The sequence below is a fragment of the Bos javanicus genome, chromosome 18 (assembly GCF_032452875.1).
Source record: "Bos javanicus breed banteng chromosome 18, ARS-OSU_banteng_1.0, whole genome shotgun sequence".
Lineage (NCBI taxonomy): Eukaryota > Metazoa > Chordata > Mammalia > Artiodactyla > Bovidae > Bos > Bos javanicus.
The window spans coordinates 34,846,151-34,865,335 of NC_083885.1; the positions used below are offsets into that span (position 1 = coordinate 34,846,151).

At 41.0% G+C, this 19,185-nt stretch overlaps 1 protein-coding gene and 1 pseudogene across 5 annotated transcripts in view; both read left to right on the plus strand.

Moving 5' to 3' along the window:
• Positions 1 to 3,140: 3,140 nt before the first annotated feature.
• Positions 3,141 to 6,589, plus strand: LOC133229415 (large ribosomal subunit protein eL22-like; annotated as a pseudogene).
• An 86-nt stretch (positions 6,590 to 6,675) lies between these two features.
• The window catches only part of CBFB (core-binding factor subunit beta), a 48,509-nt gene continuing 35,999 nt past the window's right edge, over positions 6,676 to 19,185 (plus strand). The window contains exons 1-3 of one of the 5 annotated variants that reach the window (XM_061387566.1): positions 6,676 to 7,050; positions 7,279 to 7,365; positions 12,241 to 12,357. In XM_061387566.1, coding sequence (XP_061243550.1) covers positions 6,973 to 7,050; positions 7,279 to 7,365; positions 12,241 to 12,357 — 282 coding nt within the window. In that variant the 5' untranslated portion in view covers positions 6,676 to 6,972. The remainder of the gene's footprint in view (positions 7,051 to 7,278; positions 7,366 to 12,240; positions 12,358 to 19,185) is intronic. The other 4 variants (XR_009730812.1, XR_009730813.1, XM_061387565.1 and 1 more) reach the window with 4 other exon arrangements.

Consider the following 19,185-nt stretch of genomic DNA (forward strand, 5'->3'; position numbering starts at 1 on the left):
TTAGGAGTTTTATATGATTACATGGGGAGATACTTATGCCATAGGATTAGGTCAAAATGGAGCATTCAAAACTGTACCCATAGGGGAATTCTGTGGTGGTCCAGTGGTTAGGACCGTGTGCTTTCACTGCCAAGGGCCTGATTTCAATCCCTGATCAGAGAACAAAGATTCTGCAAACTGCACAGCATGGCCAAAAAACCCCACAAAACCCTGTACATACAGAATGTCATAACTGTGTGAAGAAATGTGGATGGAAAAGGGCCAAAGAAAATATACCAAAATGTTAGCAATGATTGTCTTCAAGTGACAGGGTTCTCTTTTTTTCCCCCCTATATTTCCTAAATTTTCTACAATATGCACAAGTTTTAAATAATTAAAACAAAATGTAAGGATGGAGCAAAAGACACTCATATGAGGTGTCTGCACAGGAGTAAAATAAGCACAAAGTAGTAGGGAGCTGATTCCTTCTAGAACCCAGGGTACTGCTATGTCTTAGGTCTGCTGACCATCTCCCTGGCACATCAAATGGACAGAACTGACAGGATGAGGTGATACTGCAGGGCAGTCACTCTGCAGAGAGCAGTCAAAGGCCCCTGAACTCATTATTTAAAGAAAAAGCATGAGGGACTTCTCTGGCAGTCCAGCGGCTAAGGTTCTGTACTCCCAACGCAGGGGCCTGGGGACCCTCCCTGATCAGGAAACTGAGATCCCACATGCTGCAACCAAGACCTGGCACAGTCAAATCAATAAACATTTTAAAAAAGAAAGGAAAGAAAACAAATAAGAGTTTTCCCATAAGAGAAAGGGGAGGAGGTCAGGCTAGATAGAGGGGACAGTGAGAGCAAAGGCCCTGAGGCATGTGGGAAGCACAAGCAGGCCAGTGTGGTCAGATGGCAGGGTGCCGTAGGGAGACACAATGGGAGATGGGATTGGGAAGGAACGGAATGACTGTCAGGGGGTCCCATAAGCTGGGCTGAGGGCCTTTGCCTCTCAGCCATAGGCAAATCGGGGGCTTGGGGGAGGGTTTCAAGCAGCAGGGCAGTGTGGTTAGAGCTCTACATTCTCCAGTTCCCTAGTCTAGTCTGTTTGCCATCACCCTCCAGAAACTCAGAGAGGAGGGCAGGGGAAGGGGAGTCATCCAGCAGCCCTCACACATGGTCAGCCAGGCCTCCTGACCCCAGCCTGGCCCTCTGCCCACCACACCAGGTTCAGGCCCCACCTCCGGCCACTCAGACAAACCCCTTCACCTCCCATGACAAAGAGGCTCATTTGGTGCCTGGGCAAGATTTTGCAAACGTCAACCTTGTAATTACAAGGATGAAATCATCTGGTTCCTTTTAAGCAAACGGGTTTATTGATCCCAACACTGAAGAAATGCTATTCTGGGGAAATTTGCTCCTCTCTGCTTTCTTCTCCTTCTGGGATGGATGAACTGATGGGAGTGTTGGGGGTGGGGGGGCAGGCGGTGGTGGCAGGGCAGTTAAGAAGGGGGAGAACTTCCCAGAGGGATAATTCTTATGGGCCCAAGGGTGAATTGTATGGTATGTAAATTATATCTCAAAAAAATTATTTAAGGCTCAGGAAACTGCCTCATTTAGGTGGATGATACCCCATCCTGGACTTCAGCCCATCTCCATCCAAAGACTAGAAGCTGAGTAGAGCTAGGCTTTGATGGCTCTGTGCCAACCACTAATTCCCCTTCTCTCCCACCCCCCTCGACGTTCATTTGTGGCTCCCAGATCCTGTTTCAGCTTTAAGATGGTACACTATTTCCTCAGTAATTGAATGGATGCTGTTTCTTTAGAAAAAAGTGCACAGAGTTTCAGGGACCTGGGAGGACCTCACCCCCACTTTGAGGAGAGACAGATGTGGGTGGCTGCTGACACTGGATCTGGATAAAGCCATCCTTTCTGCTGGACCTGGGAGGCAGGATGTCTAGGCCCTGACCAACCAAGCCAAGGAGGGACAAACAGCTGGGCTCAGGGGACAGGAATGTTCAACCATCAAGGGCAAAAGCCACATCCTGCCACAAGGCCCATAGTAAGACCCCTCCACCCAACCTGTTGGGGCCCCTTTGGGAGCATGGTAGGGTGCTTCAGGGGAGTGACTCCAGCTCTCTACAAGCTTGCACGCAGTTTGGTGAAGGAGACAAGCTGGGCATCCTTACCAGTAGAAGCCTTGGAATGGAATGGTTAAGAGCCCCAGCCCCTCTGAACCTCGGTTTCCTCATCTGTAGAATAGGGTCAATAACAACAAACTTGCAGGGTTATGATGAGGAGTGAACAAAGGATATACCCCCAGTGCTTAGCCATTTCATTAACTCTAATGGGTCAGGGTCTTGTCTGGGTCCTATGGCCACCTATTTACCTTTTCAGGGTCTCCTTTTCCTCATCTCAGATAGGGACAAGGAGGCCTGTCTTAGAAGGTGGTTGTGTGAATTAACTGAGATAAGGGGTATAAAAAGCACCCCGCTCAGAGGTTCACAGTTGAACCAGACAATTAACGGTTCCCTCCACACCCTGCTCAGCAGTATCGTCCATTTACTGCCCACCCTTTCAAGATCAGTGGAAGCAGCTGCCCACTCGGGAAAGTAGGAGAGAGAAGGCCCTGGACTGATTGAATCCTTAAGAACGGAAAGCTCCAAGCAGTAGGACTTCAGAGGATTCAACCAGGTTTATGGGGTTGGGAGGGTGTTTCTCGGCAATGAACAGTCACCCTCAGGCTTCAATCTGTGGGCCCTACTAGAGCTGGCTGGTAGCAAACTCCTTCATGAGGTGGTGCCTGAACCAATCCATACCCATCAGACAGAAGCACAGAGCTAAATATATGTGATGTGTGTGAAATTTTCTTTTATTAATTTCCTTTAATCCAGTTTGTAAAATAATTGAAAAAAATTAACCATTAAAAAAAAAAAGGCATACAGAGTTCAGCCGAGGAGATGGCCTCCTTTGGCCTGCGGCTCATTTCCCGGTTGTCCTGGCTGTTTGGATGCCAGACAATGCCGAGTGTGGGTTACCCTGTGGCCTGGAGTTGCCAAAGGCTGTCTGTGGTGCTGCTGTTCTGGGTCCGCCTGGCAGACTCTCCCATCCCTTTCCCTCCAGACGGCATTCCCCACCTCTGTGAGGCTGACACTTAGAGTACTCTGTCCTGCTCTGTACTCCCACTGCTTCCAGTCCAGCTCCCTCGAGCTTAGAAGGGATATGTCTTGACCATCACCTTTGTCAAAAAATTCATGGTGGCTTTCTGCCTCAGCTGCTGCCATGGCTCCTGTGAAAAAGCTTGTGGCAAAGGGCAAAAAAAAGAAGCTGGTTCTGAAGTTTTACCTTTGACTATACCTACCCTGTAAAAGGTAGCATCACAGATGCTGCCAATTTTGAGCAGTTTCTTTAGGAGAGAATCAAAGTGAATGGAAAAGCTGAGAATCTTGGTGGAGGGGTTGTTACAGTCAAAAGAAGCAAGAGCAGGACTACTGTAATGTCTGAGGTGCCTTTCTCCAAAAGGTATTTGAAATATCTCACCAAAAATATTTGCAGAAGAATAATCTACATGATAGGTTTCCCAGGTGGCGCTAGTGGTAAAGAACCTACCTGCCAATGCAGGAGACATACATACAAGACTTGGGTTTGATCCCTGGGTCAGGAAGATCCCCTGGAGGAGGGCATGGCAACCGACTCCAGTTTTCTTGCCTGGGAAATTCCATGGACAGAGGAGCCTGGCGGACTACAGTCCAAGTAACATGACTTTGTGACTAAACAACAGCAACTACATGATTGGTTATCTGTAGTTGTTAACAGCAAAGAAAGTTAGAAATTGCGTTACTTCCAGATTAGTCAAGTTCAAGAAGAGGAGGAACTTGAAGGTTAAACTCAATTATCTGGAATATTTTGTATGAGTTCTTATATATATATATATGTAATATATATATATAATATTATATAATTTTTTAAAAAAACCTTTTTTTGTTTACTTTTCTTCACCGCATCTCAGTTGCGGCATGTGGGATCTACTTCCCAGACCAGGGATCAAACTGCCCCCCTGCACTGGGAGCACGAGTCCTAGCGATTGGACCATCAGGAAAGCCCCTTTGTATGAGTCCTCGAATAAAACTTGGGAACAGAATCAACAAACAGTTCATGTCTGGTCTGAGCATCTAGGCCACTCTAGTGAGATTTCAACTTTTATTTATTCCACATCTCCCAGGGAAAAAACAATTTATTGCTGGAGTCCAGACACCAAGGTCAGCTGCAGCTCTGTGAGCCCTACCTGGACCCACTGTGGAGTAAGAGTGCTTCCTTGTGAAGCATCTATCAGAGACAGAAATGAAGGGTTTTACACAAGTATCTACCTAAACAGAATATGGCGACATTGCATGGTATCACATGGGATATCCTTTTTTCCTACTATGGAAGCCAACAGCAGAAATTCTGCTTCCTTGACCACAGTCCTTGTTGACTGACAGCAAACTCATCATCTTCCTCTTGTTCAAACAATGATTGTATTGTCTTGGTGCCCAAAGATCTTCTTAGCTGAACTGGGAAGATGTAAGGGAGAAGCAGCAAATGGATGAAAACTTCTGTTCCTTGTGAGTGGCTTGGTTCTGCCTTGGTAACTGGGGTAGAGGCTGCCTCACTTACCTCTTAACATAAAGTGCAGATACTTTAAGGCTGGTTTTGTCTGCACTTTGTGCTGATGTGAAGTTTCCCCCTTCAGTTTCACTGGAACATTTAAACAGTGAAATAAATGGCACCTTTTGCCAGATGTAGCTGATACAAACTGCTCAGTGGGCCCACCATGTACTCTTACTCCCTCCTTTCGGGGAAAACTGTTCTTCCCTTCTTTCAACCATTGGCTTTTCTCTGAGGTTGCCAATCGCAGGCCCCCAGTCTGCAATGGGACAGCATGTGACATAAGCTGGCCGATGTCATCACACTTGCTTGGATATGGTGATTTGGCAGAGGGGAGAGTGTGGGACCCAGATTAGGCCAATCCGGGAGATGGAAATTTTGGAGACAGAGAAGTGGATGTTTCCATCCTTTGTCAGGAAATGAATGCCATTGATGAGAGGCTGAGAGAATTAGCAGTGAGAAGAAACAGAGAAAGGAAAAAGTCCCTCTCTGTGATTCGTTTACTTAAAACTGACACCTTTTTAGCTTTAAGGTTTTTTTTTTTTTTAATTGGTTTTCTGTCATTTGCAACTGAAAAGCACCCAAGGGAAAGATTCTGAGATACCTGGAGACCCAACAAAAGTGGTTGGTGACATCCATATCTGTGTATACCCTTTCTGTTTGTGTACATACTTACATTCACACAGGCTTGGTGTAGGCCAGGGAGCATGCCCTTGGAAGAAGTTGATTCTATGTTTGCTACTCAGAAAGTGTGTGTTTGTTAAAACCACTGGCCTGCAGGTTTGATTTTGCTGAAAACTCTCCCCCTGACCTTGGGCAATCCATCACTACTGGACCTTAGAGTGAAAAACCAATCCAGTTTGCCAGGAACTGAGTGGTTTCCTGGGACATGGGACTTCCATTGCTAAAACCAGGATAGTTCATCATCCTAGCTCAGTTCTGTATCTGTAAAAATGAGATTGGATTAGACTAGAAAGGGCTGGGAAAGTCTGCCAAATCCTGCATTCAGGCAGACATTGCCAATTGCCCTTGGCACTAACTCCTGTAAGTTTAAGTGCATTCTTACAATCCTTTGCTGTAAGACCAGCTACTGTCAAAACTGGCACCTATTTGCCATACTCGGACTGAGTTTCTGACAAGCTGAGATTTTAACGGTCAGAATTTATTGAGGACCAACTTTAAGTAAAGCTCTGCTGTAAATCCCATGTCAGGCTGTCTCCAGCCTGAGCTAAATGACTTCCCTAGAACTTGTGGATCTTGTTTTTTAGGATTTGATTGTACATTTGTGTAAATATATGAACCGGTATTGGGTTATTAATTCAGCTTGTTCTTTGTAAACCTAAATTTATTGAGTGTTCATCATGTGCTAAAACTACATAAAAGCTCTCATGCCAGCTAATACTGCGAGCTTGTGAGTGCCTGCATTTTTGGAAAAAAGCAAACTGAGGCTTTGTGGTCCAGTGCCTATCTAAGGGCCCCAGCCAGCAGGCAGGGGAGTGAGTGAGGTCCCATTTGAGGCCCTTCTGATTCCAACAACTCAGACCTTTCCACCATGATGCGGGTTCAGTTGGATCTTTTTAGTCTCTTTCCACCGTTAGTCTTTGATGTGCACAGCCTGCACCCCTCCTGGTCGGTTTTCGGAATCTCCAAGAACTTAAGTTTCCAAAGGAGACTTTGGAGTCTCCTTCAAAGTCTCCAAGGACTTAAGTTTCCTGGCGTTCAGGTGACAATTTGGGGTTACTCCGCGCTTCTGGGGAGCCCAAAAGTTCCAGGTAGTGTAGAGGAAGGACTCGCGCGGGCCGCTCCCTATCTCCAAGAACCGGGCAGATCCCCCACTGAACGAAGGGGCCGGCCAGGAGAAAAGGGGCCGCGCGGCGCCGCGGGAGGAGCCGGGTTTCGCTGCAGTCCAGCGGCACCGCAAGCGGACCTGCGGCGCATGCGCGGCGCGGGTCGCAGAGTTGTGAATGGTGCGTTTTGTTTGCCGGAGTTTGGGGCGGGCGGGCGCGCGAGGAGGAGGGGTGGGGCCGACGGGGGCGGGGCCGGGCGGGCGGGCTAGCGAGGTGGGCGGCGAGAGGAAGTGGCGGCGGCGGCGGCCGGGGGCGGCGAATGTTGGATCAGCGCGGGCGGTAGGCAACGGCTTAGGCGGCGGCGGCGTGGGCTGGGCTCGAGCGGGCGGCGGCACCTTAGACTCCCGGGCGCGGGAGCCCACGCGGGCGGGCGCCTGAAACAAAGGGAAGCGAGAGTCAGGGCGCCGCGGGTGGGCGGTCAGTCGGTCAGCGCGGAGCCGGCCAGCGGGTGCCCGCGGAAGCCTGGAGCCCGGCGGCCGGCGCGGCCTCAGGGCGGGAAGATGCCGCGCGTCGTGCCCGACCAGAGAAGCAAGTTCGAGAACGAGGAGTTCTTCAGGAAGCTGAGCCGCGAATGTGAGGTGAGGCAGGCGGGCGGCGGGGAGGCCGCGGCGCGCCCGGAGCGGGCCCGGGAGGAGAAAAGTTTGGGCGGTGCGGCCCCGGGGATCCCCGCGCCGGCGCGCCCGCTGAGGGGCAATCTCGCCCGGGCAGCCGTCTGCCCGCTGACTCTGCTTGCCCTTATCGGGGCGGCGCGGGGCGGACGGCGTCGCGGATTTGGCTCCTGATTTCGGGCCGTCTCTCCCTTGCAGATTAAGTACACGGGCTTCAGGGACCGGCCCCACGAGGAGCGCCAGGCGCGCTTCCAGAACGCCTGCCGCGACGGCCGCTCGGAAATCGTAAGTCGGCGGGACCGGGGCGCGCGCGGGTCACTTGTTGCACGGGGGCCGCCGCGGCCCAGGCCGGTTCCGGACGGCGCCGCGAACGCCACGGCTCCCGGAACTGAGCGGGCGCCGTCTCACTTCCTACTCGGGATTCAAAATGCGAAACCAGACACTGGCGGGCCGCGTCCTCGCGGGGAGACGCTTCCCGGTGGCCGTCGGCGGGTGGATTATGTTTCCCACACACGACTCGGCGGACACTTTGCCGCGAGTGGATCTCAAACCCGAGCCCAACTAAACCAGGAAAGGTCACTGTATAGGCTGTGACCCTGATTACAGAAAGAGTCGGAATATTAATAGGGGATATTAGTAGGAAGAAAACACCCGTAGGGAAAAAGAAGTGGGTTTCGTTCAAAATCGTTTCTTGGGCGATAGTTTGGTTCTTAACGCTAGATTTTGCGTAAATCTATGTGTGAAGCTATCTCTTTTTCAGTAGAGCTGAGAATAAATCAGAGGGTAAATCCAGTTATCTGTTGTCCTAAGAGAGAAAAAAAGAAGCCCCCTAAAACGTGCCATCTTTTCTTCGCATGTTAAGCTTCAGGAGAATCGGAAGGAAACCTTTTTTTCCCTCCAAACCTAAAAAAACATATCCCGCTTAGGCCTGCAGTTTTTAAAGAATCGCATGGATTTGCAAAACCCATAGTCGATCTGAGGCCCTGTTTTAGATGCTAGATTTGGTGCTTTACCTCCACCAAACGTTATGTTGAAAAAAAATTCAAGTATCCTAGTTCCCCTCATCTCCTTTTGGTTTGTTTGTCCTATTGGAGGTGCTAATGAGGACAGAATGATGGAGCCAAAAAGTGCATCGGAAAAAACTAAAGAGTAGAGGCTGATTGTTAATTTTTTAAGAAGTTGAGGCACTGTATAATGGAATCTGATTATCTGCTCCATGACTTGGGCCAGTGCATCTTCACACACTTGAAGCTACAGGCGCAGTTTGAATTTAGGCTAACAATAGCAAGACTTGTTGGACCATTTGCTTCTCCCATTCCCGGTACAGGAGAGAATATTTTTATTGAGACATAATTCACATATCATAAAATTCTCCCTTGTCATCACTGAAATAAAGTTTATTTTTTAAAAATATTTTGATGTTTAAGACAAAGGCTTTTTAAATTGTATTACAGATAATGAGAAGATAGGGCCAACTTAACTAGGAACTCTAGAATATTTGGTCGTTATTGCACATTATAAAAGAAAATGTCTAGCTTTTAGCCCACTTCCTTGAGTAGTTGTAATTGTTAATATGATTCAGATATATAGGACAAATAGTTTTTAGTTTTGGCACTAAGTGGTAGAAGAATCTTTCCTTACTTAGTTGGTTCAGTGATTATATCATCCTTTGTCTGGATTTCCTTTTGGAAAAGGTGGATGGTATACCCAACCAATGGATTTCTTGGAAGTAATTGATGTAAGTATAAAAGATGAGCTATAAAATGCTATTGTAATTTTTTAGAGCTGAGGTTTTTGGGGAAACCTAGGGAAATATAGTTAATAGTGTATTTTCTGTCATATCAAATTTTACTGCATGTGATTATGAATTGGAAGTATAAAGTGTATTTGAATATATATGAATTCATAGTATATTTGAATTACTGTATCATATATAACATGAATTTACTGTTACAGCAGTATTATAGGTTGCTTGTATTTGTTATAAATTCCTCTTCAGGGATAAATCAGACATTCTAATTCTAGGCCTTCTCTTCTTCCAAAAATCTGATCCTACAAATTTTAATAAATTCTTAATTTCTGACAAGTATTTAAGTTAAAGAAGGTAGGTAGTTTGAATTTCATCTAAGAATTGTAATTAAGACAGCACAGTTTAATGTGTTGAATAATATAACTTTGTATTTGGAAGGAATTTCACTTTTTCCTCTCCAGTTTTCTCCCTTTAATTCAATGTTAGCCATACTTAAATTAACAGAGTTTTAGCTTCTAGGGGATAGAGACCACATTAATTTCATATATGCCCCCTTTGTATGGGTTTTGCACAGTATCTTTTGTATCATAAGCGCTTGATTATTTGAATTTAAAGGTTACTTCATTTAATGCCCCAAATTTATCTTACAACTCGTAAACAGGCTGTGGCTGTTACTTATTTGGTGGTGGAAAATAGGTGGGGAAAGGCATTTTTTTTGCTTTTATTTTAATAGCAGCCATGTATGATAAAAGTATATAGTTCTCTAAACTATGTCCAACCCTGCTCCCCTTTTATTTATTTTTTATTATGAACACCTCCTTATCAGTGAGGTTAATGAAGAATTTATTTTGTATTTAGATGTAAAAAAAATAACATAAGGCTGTGATGCTCATCTCTTCTTAGCTATAAAACTTAACAAGACTCTATATCATAGCATGAGATAAGCGTGATTATAGGTGAGGGGTAGAATCTATTTGGTAAAATCAGATTTATTCCTTATATAAGCTCTTGTATTATAGTAAGAGCATTAAGAGATATCTTCAACACTAATGATTAATAAAAAATACTTATGAGAGGTATGGTGACTACTGTGAAAGTGGTAAAATCTTTTTAATCTTGAAGATGGAAGAATAACATGTATGTTGGATTGGCTATTTTACAATTTAATGAAACCTCATAAAATATAGTCAGGACATTCTGAGAATTCTCCATACAACCACTTTTACCATTGTGGATTTTTATGTTTTCAAATAAAATTTTCCCAACTCCTATGTATTGTAGATGTTCCATTAAAAAAAAAGAGTTCTGTGGTCAAATTTGAGAAATGGTATTCTAGAGTGTGATCTGTTTTTACCACTTCTCTGGTCTCAGAGAGGTATGTTGATGAGATAATGGACATGAAGTGATGAAGCAGGAAATCTCTTCTGAGGTTGGCCTTCAGGCGGGAGGTGTGGTGAGGTAATAAGAGTTGCAGAATGTCTTTACTTAGCCCAGAGCTGATTTGGGATACACTGTGACAGAAGGGTTTGTTACTAGGTGACTGCTGAAGAAACATGGCTGCCCGATTTGGGCAGGGTATTCATTTATGGACAGGATCTCTTATCTGTTACCACTCTGCTCTGAGAATTTCATTGTCTGAGACCGAAAGAGTTGGCTGTCTTCTTCAGCTAAGAATTACTTCTCATTGTATTTAACAAATACATGTAGCATTTACTGGGTGGTGTTCTAAACACTTTACAAGTTCTGGAAACTGAGGTTCAGAGTGAAGTAATTTGCCTCAGGTCATCCTAGGCAGTTTGCCTCCTAGAGTCTGCTTTTCATTTCAGTGGTTGGTTTTTTTAAACTTACGCTAATAGTTGGCAAAGTTCTTAAGGTTAATATCGTAATATCAATGTTCAGTCTCTATTCGTATAAGTATTTACCACAAGAAAAGATATCCCAGTGATTAGGGAAATGCCATTAAAGGTATCTAGAGAGATTTAGCAGTTAGATTGACCACTGCACCTTCTAGTATCAATTATAGAAATAGGAAGTGCTGTAATTTTTATCTGTAAAGAATCTAAGTCCCTATCTTTGGGGGAACTAGTGGATAGCTGAATCAGCTAATGCTTTCAACAAATTGCCCAAGAATGTGAACCCCAGCTTTCAGATGAAGACTCTATACTTGGAAACAAATCATGCTTTAGAATTTTAATTAGTAACCTAAAACAAAAAGTTTTCTGATTTCAACAAAGAGTTTACATTTAGATGATGAAAAGCAGAATTTTTTTAGTGCTTTTTATGTATTTCTTTTAGAATTTCCCTGGGAAAGAGGGACAGTGCTACTTCCATTTTTAACTCAGGGAAAGTATAGAGTTAAATTGCTCTGGGGCTACACAGAATGACACTTGATTGAAATGGTTTTAGATTGTTCTGTCTGTTGAGCTGTGCCATCCAAATCTTTTATAAATATTAGATGAATACGCTTTTGTTATTGTCAGATCCAGTTTTCCTAAAGTCAGATTTTCGAAAACACATTTTTAAAAATTCATCCAAGGTTTTAGAGAGATGAGTACTGTCATATCACATGCTAATGTATGGTTTATCAGAGGAGAGATAGTCCCAAGTGCATTTTTTTTCAATAGTGAGCTATTAATTAATTAACATTTATTTATAGTCAGTGTGCAAGTGATTGGAATTTGGGAAACTCTGGATAAAATAGACACCTATGGGGTGAAAAAGTGTGTGTTTTTTAAGCTGAGCCTTTGCTGAAACTGAAATTTTTGTCTCTGAGAGTGAGTTCTACTGAAAACCATAATGGAGGATATTGTCTTCATCTTATAAATTTTGGTTATTAAAAATTACTGGAAATGATATTTGGTTAGTTTATTCATGATAATGAGATCCTCCCAATGTGATATATCGTGGAGATATTTTCACTTCCAGTCATCTCCGAGTGCATTTTTAGCATGGTTTTTGAAGCATAGTGTTTCTTTGAGCACGGAAAATCAAGAAAAATTCAAGTGTCTCATTTATACAACTTTAAATTGTGGTATGCTTTAAAATTCAAAATATTCAGCTCTTCAGTGATTTTTACGTTTAAAAATACAAGTTCTTAAATGTAGTGATGGGGACTTCTGGTTAGACATTAGCAGTGCGTTGTACTAACGTCAGCAAAAAACGACCTGAAAGAAAGTATTGATTCCATGTCTGATTTTATATTTAAGCAGCCAATGGCAAATGTCCTCAAAATGGAATCAGATGTTTGTAACTTAATACTTAAGAAAAATGATGAGTGCATGTTTTTTTACTTTTAAGTAATCTTGGTGCTGCCTGGCTTAAGACAGAAACTGATGTAAAAATAAATGACTGCCTGCATAATTTATGTAATGTCCTGCTCCTGATCCTGTTTGTATTGATTTTTCTAAAAGGCTTTTGTGGCCACAGGAACCAATCTGTCTCTCCAGTTTTTTCCGGCCAGCTGGCAGGGAGAACAGCGACAAACACCTAGCCGAGAGTATGTCGACTTCGAAAGAGAAGCAGGCAAGGTAGGAAACATTTCTTTGCAAGTTGAAATACTGTGGATTGTTTTACTATTAGAGATTACCTGATGATTGATATTTTAAGAAAGAGATCACAGGTCTGATTATAGACGTGTGATCAGATCTGCTTTCATTCCATATTAAAAAGATATAATACAATTTTTAAAAATCAAGTGTTTTATATAATTTCATTGCTAATATCGTGCTTATGTCGTTTGCCACAGAAAGTTCTCACCCTTAAAAAGAGTAGTGTGCTTTCTTATATGTAACATTTGAAACCTAATTCCTTCAAAAGTGTGGACAAGAAATTTTTTGTTTTACTAAAATGTGTGTGACTATAGTGTTTTTTTTTTTTTAATGAAATTTAGAGAAAAATGGGAAAAGACTTAGGCTTAAAATTTAATAGTATTTAGAAATGATTCATGGATAGGTTTCCACTTCTTAATGTAGCGAATTTAATTTTGAGAAAATATGAAAACGTTAACCCGGAAATATTTTTTTGTTTTGAGGAAAAGCTTCTGGGAAACAAATATCTTAAAATTTTTATGTAGGAAGTTTTAGATCAAAGATGTGAAAAATGTAGGTAGAGATGTTTAAGTTGAGAGCCCTATTAAAATCTAAGTTAAATGAATTATGTGCTTTTGATGAAATGTTAATGAATAGTGTCTTGGATTGGTTCATCTTTTAATGTAGAAATTGACTTCTTGAAATAAAATATTTAAAGAAAAAAAGTTTTTTTACCTCATTTTGTACTCAGTCTTTCTCCTGTTTCCTTTGCAGCATGTTTCTATACTTGTTTTTATTCACTTGCTAAAATTCTTTTCTAAGTGTCATTCTGAATAGTATAACCTATCACTGTATTTGCGAAACATGAGGAACATCTAAATATTCCTTTGAGGAACTTAAAAGATTTTTGTATTGGGCTGTATTATGAAAAGGATTTTCATATCTTGTATATATACAATGAAGAGTTGTGGGTTTTTTTCCTTTAATTTTGTGAAACAAAGTTTGATCTTTTGTGAGTTACAAACCAACTAATCTTTTGACAGGGAGAGGGAAAATAGCTTACAGAATTTTAAAATGAGTAATAAGTTAGAAGTTTGCTTTTTTATGTATTAGACTTGTTTGCTTGGAAGATTAAAAGCACATGTTCCAGGTTTTACTACTTGGTAATTAATATATAAAGGAGAAGTTGGAAGGTAATGACAGTGTACGATTATTGCTTTTTTGTCTGTTTGGTGTGTGAATGTGTGACTGTTGTTTTCCTTGTTCCAAACACTTCCTTAAAGTTTAACTTGTTAGCTCAGATACTAAAAACATAAATCAAAAAATTGCTTTCCTCTCAACTTTTATGCTATACTCTTTTGGGATTTCATGACTGACATCTCAATGTTACTAAAATCTTCTAGTATTTAATAACTAGTGAATGGGTGTTAATTCTACTAGAATATGTTTGCTTGAATTAATGATATCTGTTTAGTAGATTGAAGACCATGTTTTCCTTGGACTTAAGCCGTTGAGATGTTTTTAGTTATATGATCAACAAGAACAAAAACATTATATAGCTTGTTCTAGAATTTAGAGAATGTGTTTTCACATATATCAAGAAAAATGATAGAACTGATGCAAGAAATACGGAAACTTATATTTTATTAATATTTGTTTTATGATTTTCTTCTGTAAAGTGCCAGAGTAAATATTTTCAGTTTTGCAGGCATACGATCTCTGTTGCAGCTTCTCAGGTTCGCTGTTTCGGTGTGAAAGGAGCCATAGACAATGTGTAAACAAATGAACGTGGCTGTGTTCCAAGGATGGTAATACTGGCAGAAATCTGTGTCTTTCCCTCAGATTTAAATTGGTAAATGTTTGTGTATAGATGATATATTTCTCAAATATGATTTTACCAATACTTTCTACACCAGTAGAATCTAGGAAAAAGAAAGCATTTTAATGGAAAAAAAACCAACAACATTAAGGGGGAAAAAACAAAACCCTGCTAGTATTTCGCTGTTTACCACTGGGATAAGTATAGCAATGAATTTAGAGGAAAGATACTAACCCATGTTTTCTCATCCATAGAGCTCAGGCTGTGGGGTCTCTTATTTCTCTTCTGATAACCATTAACGTTTGTTTCTGTCCCCATAGGACTAGAGGCAAAACTAATTGAAGCAGTTCCCTAAATGTTAATTATTTGCCTCTGCTCCTTATACTAAATCCAAAATCAGTGTTTCTTCTTCCACATACTTTCAACCTAGTTAGGTCCTAAAGCAGCTTAGTTCTCTTCCCATTCAAACCCAACTTTGAGAAATTGAGCCTTTAGAGTTACATACAAATTGAGGTTAAGTCCTGGCTTCATATACTACTTCATTTATTCTGTAACTTTGGACAAGTTATTTAATCTTTATGGTCCTCAATAAAAGGAGGTTAATGCATGTGTCCCAGGGTGGCCCTAGTGATTAAATAAAATAGTGTATATAAAGTGCTTAGCTCAGTAACTGGCAGAGTTATTCAAAAATTCATTCATTCAGAAGGTCTTTGTTTAACACCTGTTATGTAATTTAGTGAGCACTGTTCTAGGAGCTTGATATATGAATAAACAAAACAAAGATCCTGCCCTACTGGTTGTTGTATGGAAGGAATGGAAGAACAGGCAGTATGCATAGTATATAAGTTATATAGTGTGTTACAAAGTGATAAATGCTCTGGGGAGATAAAAGGAAAATTAGAATAAAATAAGGTTCATCAATGAACGGGAATGTCTGCAATTTTAAACAGGATAGACTGGGTAAAGAAGGTCATATTTGAACAGAGACCTGAAGGAAGATAGGGAATGATGAGCGATGCAGATATTTGAGGGAAAGGTGATCCAAACAGGGGACACAGCCTTGTAAAGGCCCTGGAGTGGGAGCTTGCACAGTGTGTTTGTTAAACAATAAGTAGGCCAGTGCGGCTGGAGTACACTGATCAAAGAGGAGAGTAGTAGAAGAGATTAAGGAGATAGCAAGAAGCCAGTTTATATGACTGTGGGAGGCCATGGGAACAACAATGGACTTTTATTCTGAGTGGAATGGAGAGTAGTTTCTGCTTTTTGAGCAGATGAATTATATGATCTGCCTTTAGTTTTGAAAAGATCACTCTAGCTGCTGGGTTAACAGCAGTTTTAGCAAGCAAGAGTGAAGCAGGGGGAACTGTTGGGCTGTTGCAGTAATCTTGGTGAGAGACCAGGGTGGTAGCAGTGGACACAGTGAGGAGTCGGTCCAGGAATATTTGAGATAGAGCCAACAGGATTTGCTTATAGATTGGAAGTGAGGTGTGAGAGTCAATGACGCCAACTGTTTTTGGTTAGAGCAACTGGGAGTATGGGATTGCAGTCATCTGAGATGAGAAAAGCTGTGGGTGGAGCAATTTTGAGCAGTTAAGGGCACGTGAGTTTGTGGTGGTAGCTTGTTGCAGCTTCTGTTTTCAACACTCACCCTTAACTTCTTAAATGATGGCACAGCTTTTTCCTAAGTGACCCTTTGTCTGCTTATCTCAAGATTTCAGTGTCTTTTTTAAAAAAATCAGCTTTATTAAAGTATAGTTTACTTACCAAATAAGGCACCCATTTTAAGTGTATAATTTGAGTTTTAACAAATGTACACACCCATGTAAACACCACCCACAGTCCAGATAATATTTCATCCCTTTGTGCCCTTTCACAGGAATCTGAGAGTAGCTTAGCCGATTGGTTCTGGCTCAGGGTCTCCCATGAGGTTGCAGTCCAGCTGTTGGGGCTCTTCAGTCTCTGAAGCCTTAATTGGAGCTAAAGGATCCCCTTGCAAACTCACTCACATGACTTCTGGTTGGTGGCTTCAATTCCTAGTCATATATTCCTTTCCATAGAGAGAAAAAGAATGAGGTCATCCTGCTTTTTATGACTTATTCTCTGATCACTTTTTTCTTCTTGTTCATTAGAAGCGAGTCACTATGTCTAGCCCACACTCAGCAGGGAGGGGGTGGTTTATTCACATATATGGGAGGAGGCTGGGATCATTGGGGCCATCCTAGAGGCTGGCTCCCAGTGTTCACTTAAATCTGATGAATTCAGGAAAAAAATTAGAATGCTAATAGGAAACAGAAGTTCCATATTCTCTTAGATTTGAAATATGGCTTTATAATCTAAGAAAATGGGCTTCACAAAAATTAGTCTTTTTATTCATTCTTTCTGCCTTTGTGTTTGTTTGAATATTTTCAAACCTAGAGTCTTCAGTAAGAAAGGTCTGTTAGTGGATAACTGACCATCAAGTCAGAGCACACACTTTTATAGTCTGCCTTTCAATTATATTTAAAAATTTCACACCCAGGTACCTAGTGAGCTATTGACAGATAAAGCTGACTCTTTATTAAGGGTCTTTCTTAGAAAAGGTTTAAAATAATGCAGTATAATGGAGAGAGCTCTAGATATGAGTCAGAAGACAATCACAATTGTTTTCCTTAGCTGTAAATGGGAATCAGAATGTCTTCCCTGTTCATAAACCTTGTGTGAGGATTAAATGAAGTACCAGAATATGTGAAAATGCCTTCTTAATTGTCAAGCCCTATCCAAAGCTAGACTATTTGATAGGTTTGTAGAGTGAGATCGTAGATAATCAAGGATTTTCAGTGCTATAGGGGCCTTAGCAGTATAGTGTTAGGAGACTACATCTTTCCCCAGTGGTCCATCCTGGTACTTTATAAACCTAGACCGCCAAAATGTTCATAATTCTCTCTTAGTTTAAACTGCTTTCCTCTCATTTAGCTGTCAGAAGACAAGGAATGCAACAGATCAGAATTTAAATCATTCTTGTGTGAAATTTTTGTTGGATCAAGCAACACCCTGTTCCTTTGATCTTTCCTCTTGGAACTTATTTCCAATTAATTTTTATTTCAAACAAATGCAAATGGTTATGGTTGACCATAGTTATTAGTCTTGAGTGGTCAGATTAATGGTTTTTGTATGCATTTTGTGTTTTTTTTAAAGCCTCCTTAGATTTTAAAATTAATGATTATGCTTACTGCATAATCTTAGTTTGTGAGCATGAAGTTAGAGGGTGTGAAAATCTTATAAACTGAAGAAGTTAACTTTATAGTGCTATTGTTTGTTTTCCATTTTTTTCTATGGAAATTGAATATACTATCTAGTTTTATCTAGATATACTAGATGTGTCCCAGAAAAAGAGGTTAAACTTTCTATGGTTTTTGCATTGCTATTTATTACTTACAATTTTAATTGATAGATAACAATAGCAGACATTGGGAGTAGTTATTAAGTGGCAGTAGAGCAGTTAACTTTTAAACTTTTTGATAAGTTATGTGTTTTACTTATTTTTCTTTTCTGAACATTCATACTTAAAAATCTTTTTATCACTCGTTTTCATCAGCATAAAATAACAAAGCAAAGTTTAATACCCTTTGATTTAATGAATGAAAACAAAAACTCTAACTTTAAATGTCTTCAGAGTTCTGTAACTCCTGCTTCTGGAGCGGTTTGCTTACTTGCTTGCAGAATCTTTGTCCCAAAATAAATATTGTGTCTGTTTATATACCATCCACAATTTGGCAGAGTTTAGAGCACTCTCTTTAGCTTTGAGAAATTCCTATTCAAGCTCAGAAGCAAGTTTCTTTTCCTCTTAAGACAGTGCAGTCACTCCAAATAAGAGAGATCTGTGGTAACGCTTTGGAATGTGGTTTTCCCCAAGAGAAACTGAGGCAACTTTACAACTAGCTTGTCGGATATAGACTTTTAAGTGCTTCAATTCAACTACAATATGAAGTATATTTTCTAGCACTTAGTGCTAGATTTAGTGCGCTGAAATAAGTAATCTGGGCTTTTTAAAAAAGTTTTATTTCAACAAATTTTAAATCCAGGAAGAGTTGACTAACTTCATGAGTAAATAATAATATTTAAAAATTAGAATGTCATAGTACCTTCCAGTTAGATTAATTTACATATATGATAAATGCCCCTCTGAAGTATATGAAGATAATATACTCTTTTTTTCCCCTCTTCTCTCTTTTCTTCCAGTTTTACTGAGATAGAATTGATATACAGCCCTCATCTTTTCCCCTTTTCTTGAATTGCATTGTTTGCCTGGATTTACCTTTTAGTGTGAAGTGTAGTCTTGGCCATATCTCAGTTATATTTTCCAAGTTAGAAAAGTCAGAATAGTATGTCTGAGAGAACCATCCTTAATCTTCCCCCTTTTTATTTCTACTTCCGACCCCAGTATTTTTGAATGATTAATTCAAACACTACAAGGATTAAGACATTATCAACTAAAGAAATCAGTGGGCTGCTATGTCCCAGTTTTACTGCTTCCCATTGTAATTGATTTTTTTCAGTTGTCATTATTGAGATATGATTTATATACAGTAGAATTCACCTATTTAAGATGTACAATTCAGTGACAAATGTGTGCAGTCAGTCTTGTGATTACCACCACAATAAAGATACAGACTATTGCCGTAACCTCAGAAGGTGCCCTCATGTGCTTTGCAGCCAGTCCTCCCGCCTAGCCCAGGCACCCATTGTCTGCTTTCTGTTACATAGTCTCTTATCTTTTCTTGTTACTGAGCAGTGTTCCATTGTGTGAATCTGCTGCATTTCCTTTATCCATTTAGCAGTTGATGGCCATCTGAGTTATTTTGCCCTGGTTTGGCTACTATGTTGCTTTGAATGTTTATACCCCAGTCTCTTATGTGGACATTAGTTCTCATTTCTCTTGGGTAGATAGATACATAGGACTAAAATTGCTGGCTAGTTAGTTTCATGAATATGAACTTTTTAAGAAACTGCCATTGTTAATCGCTCAGTCC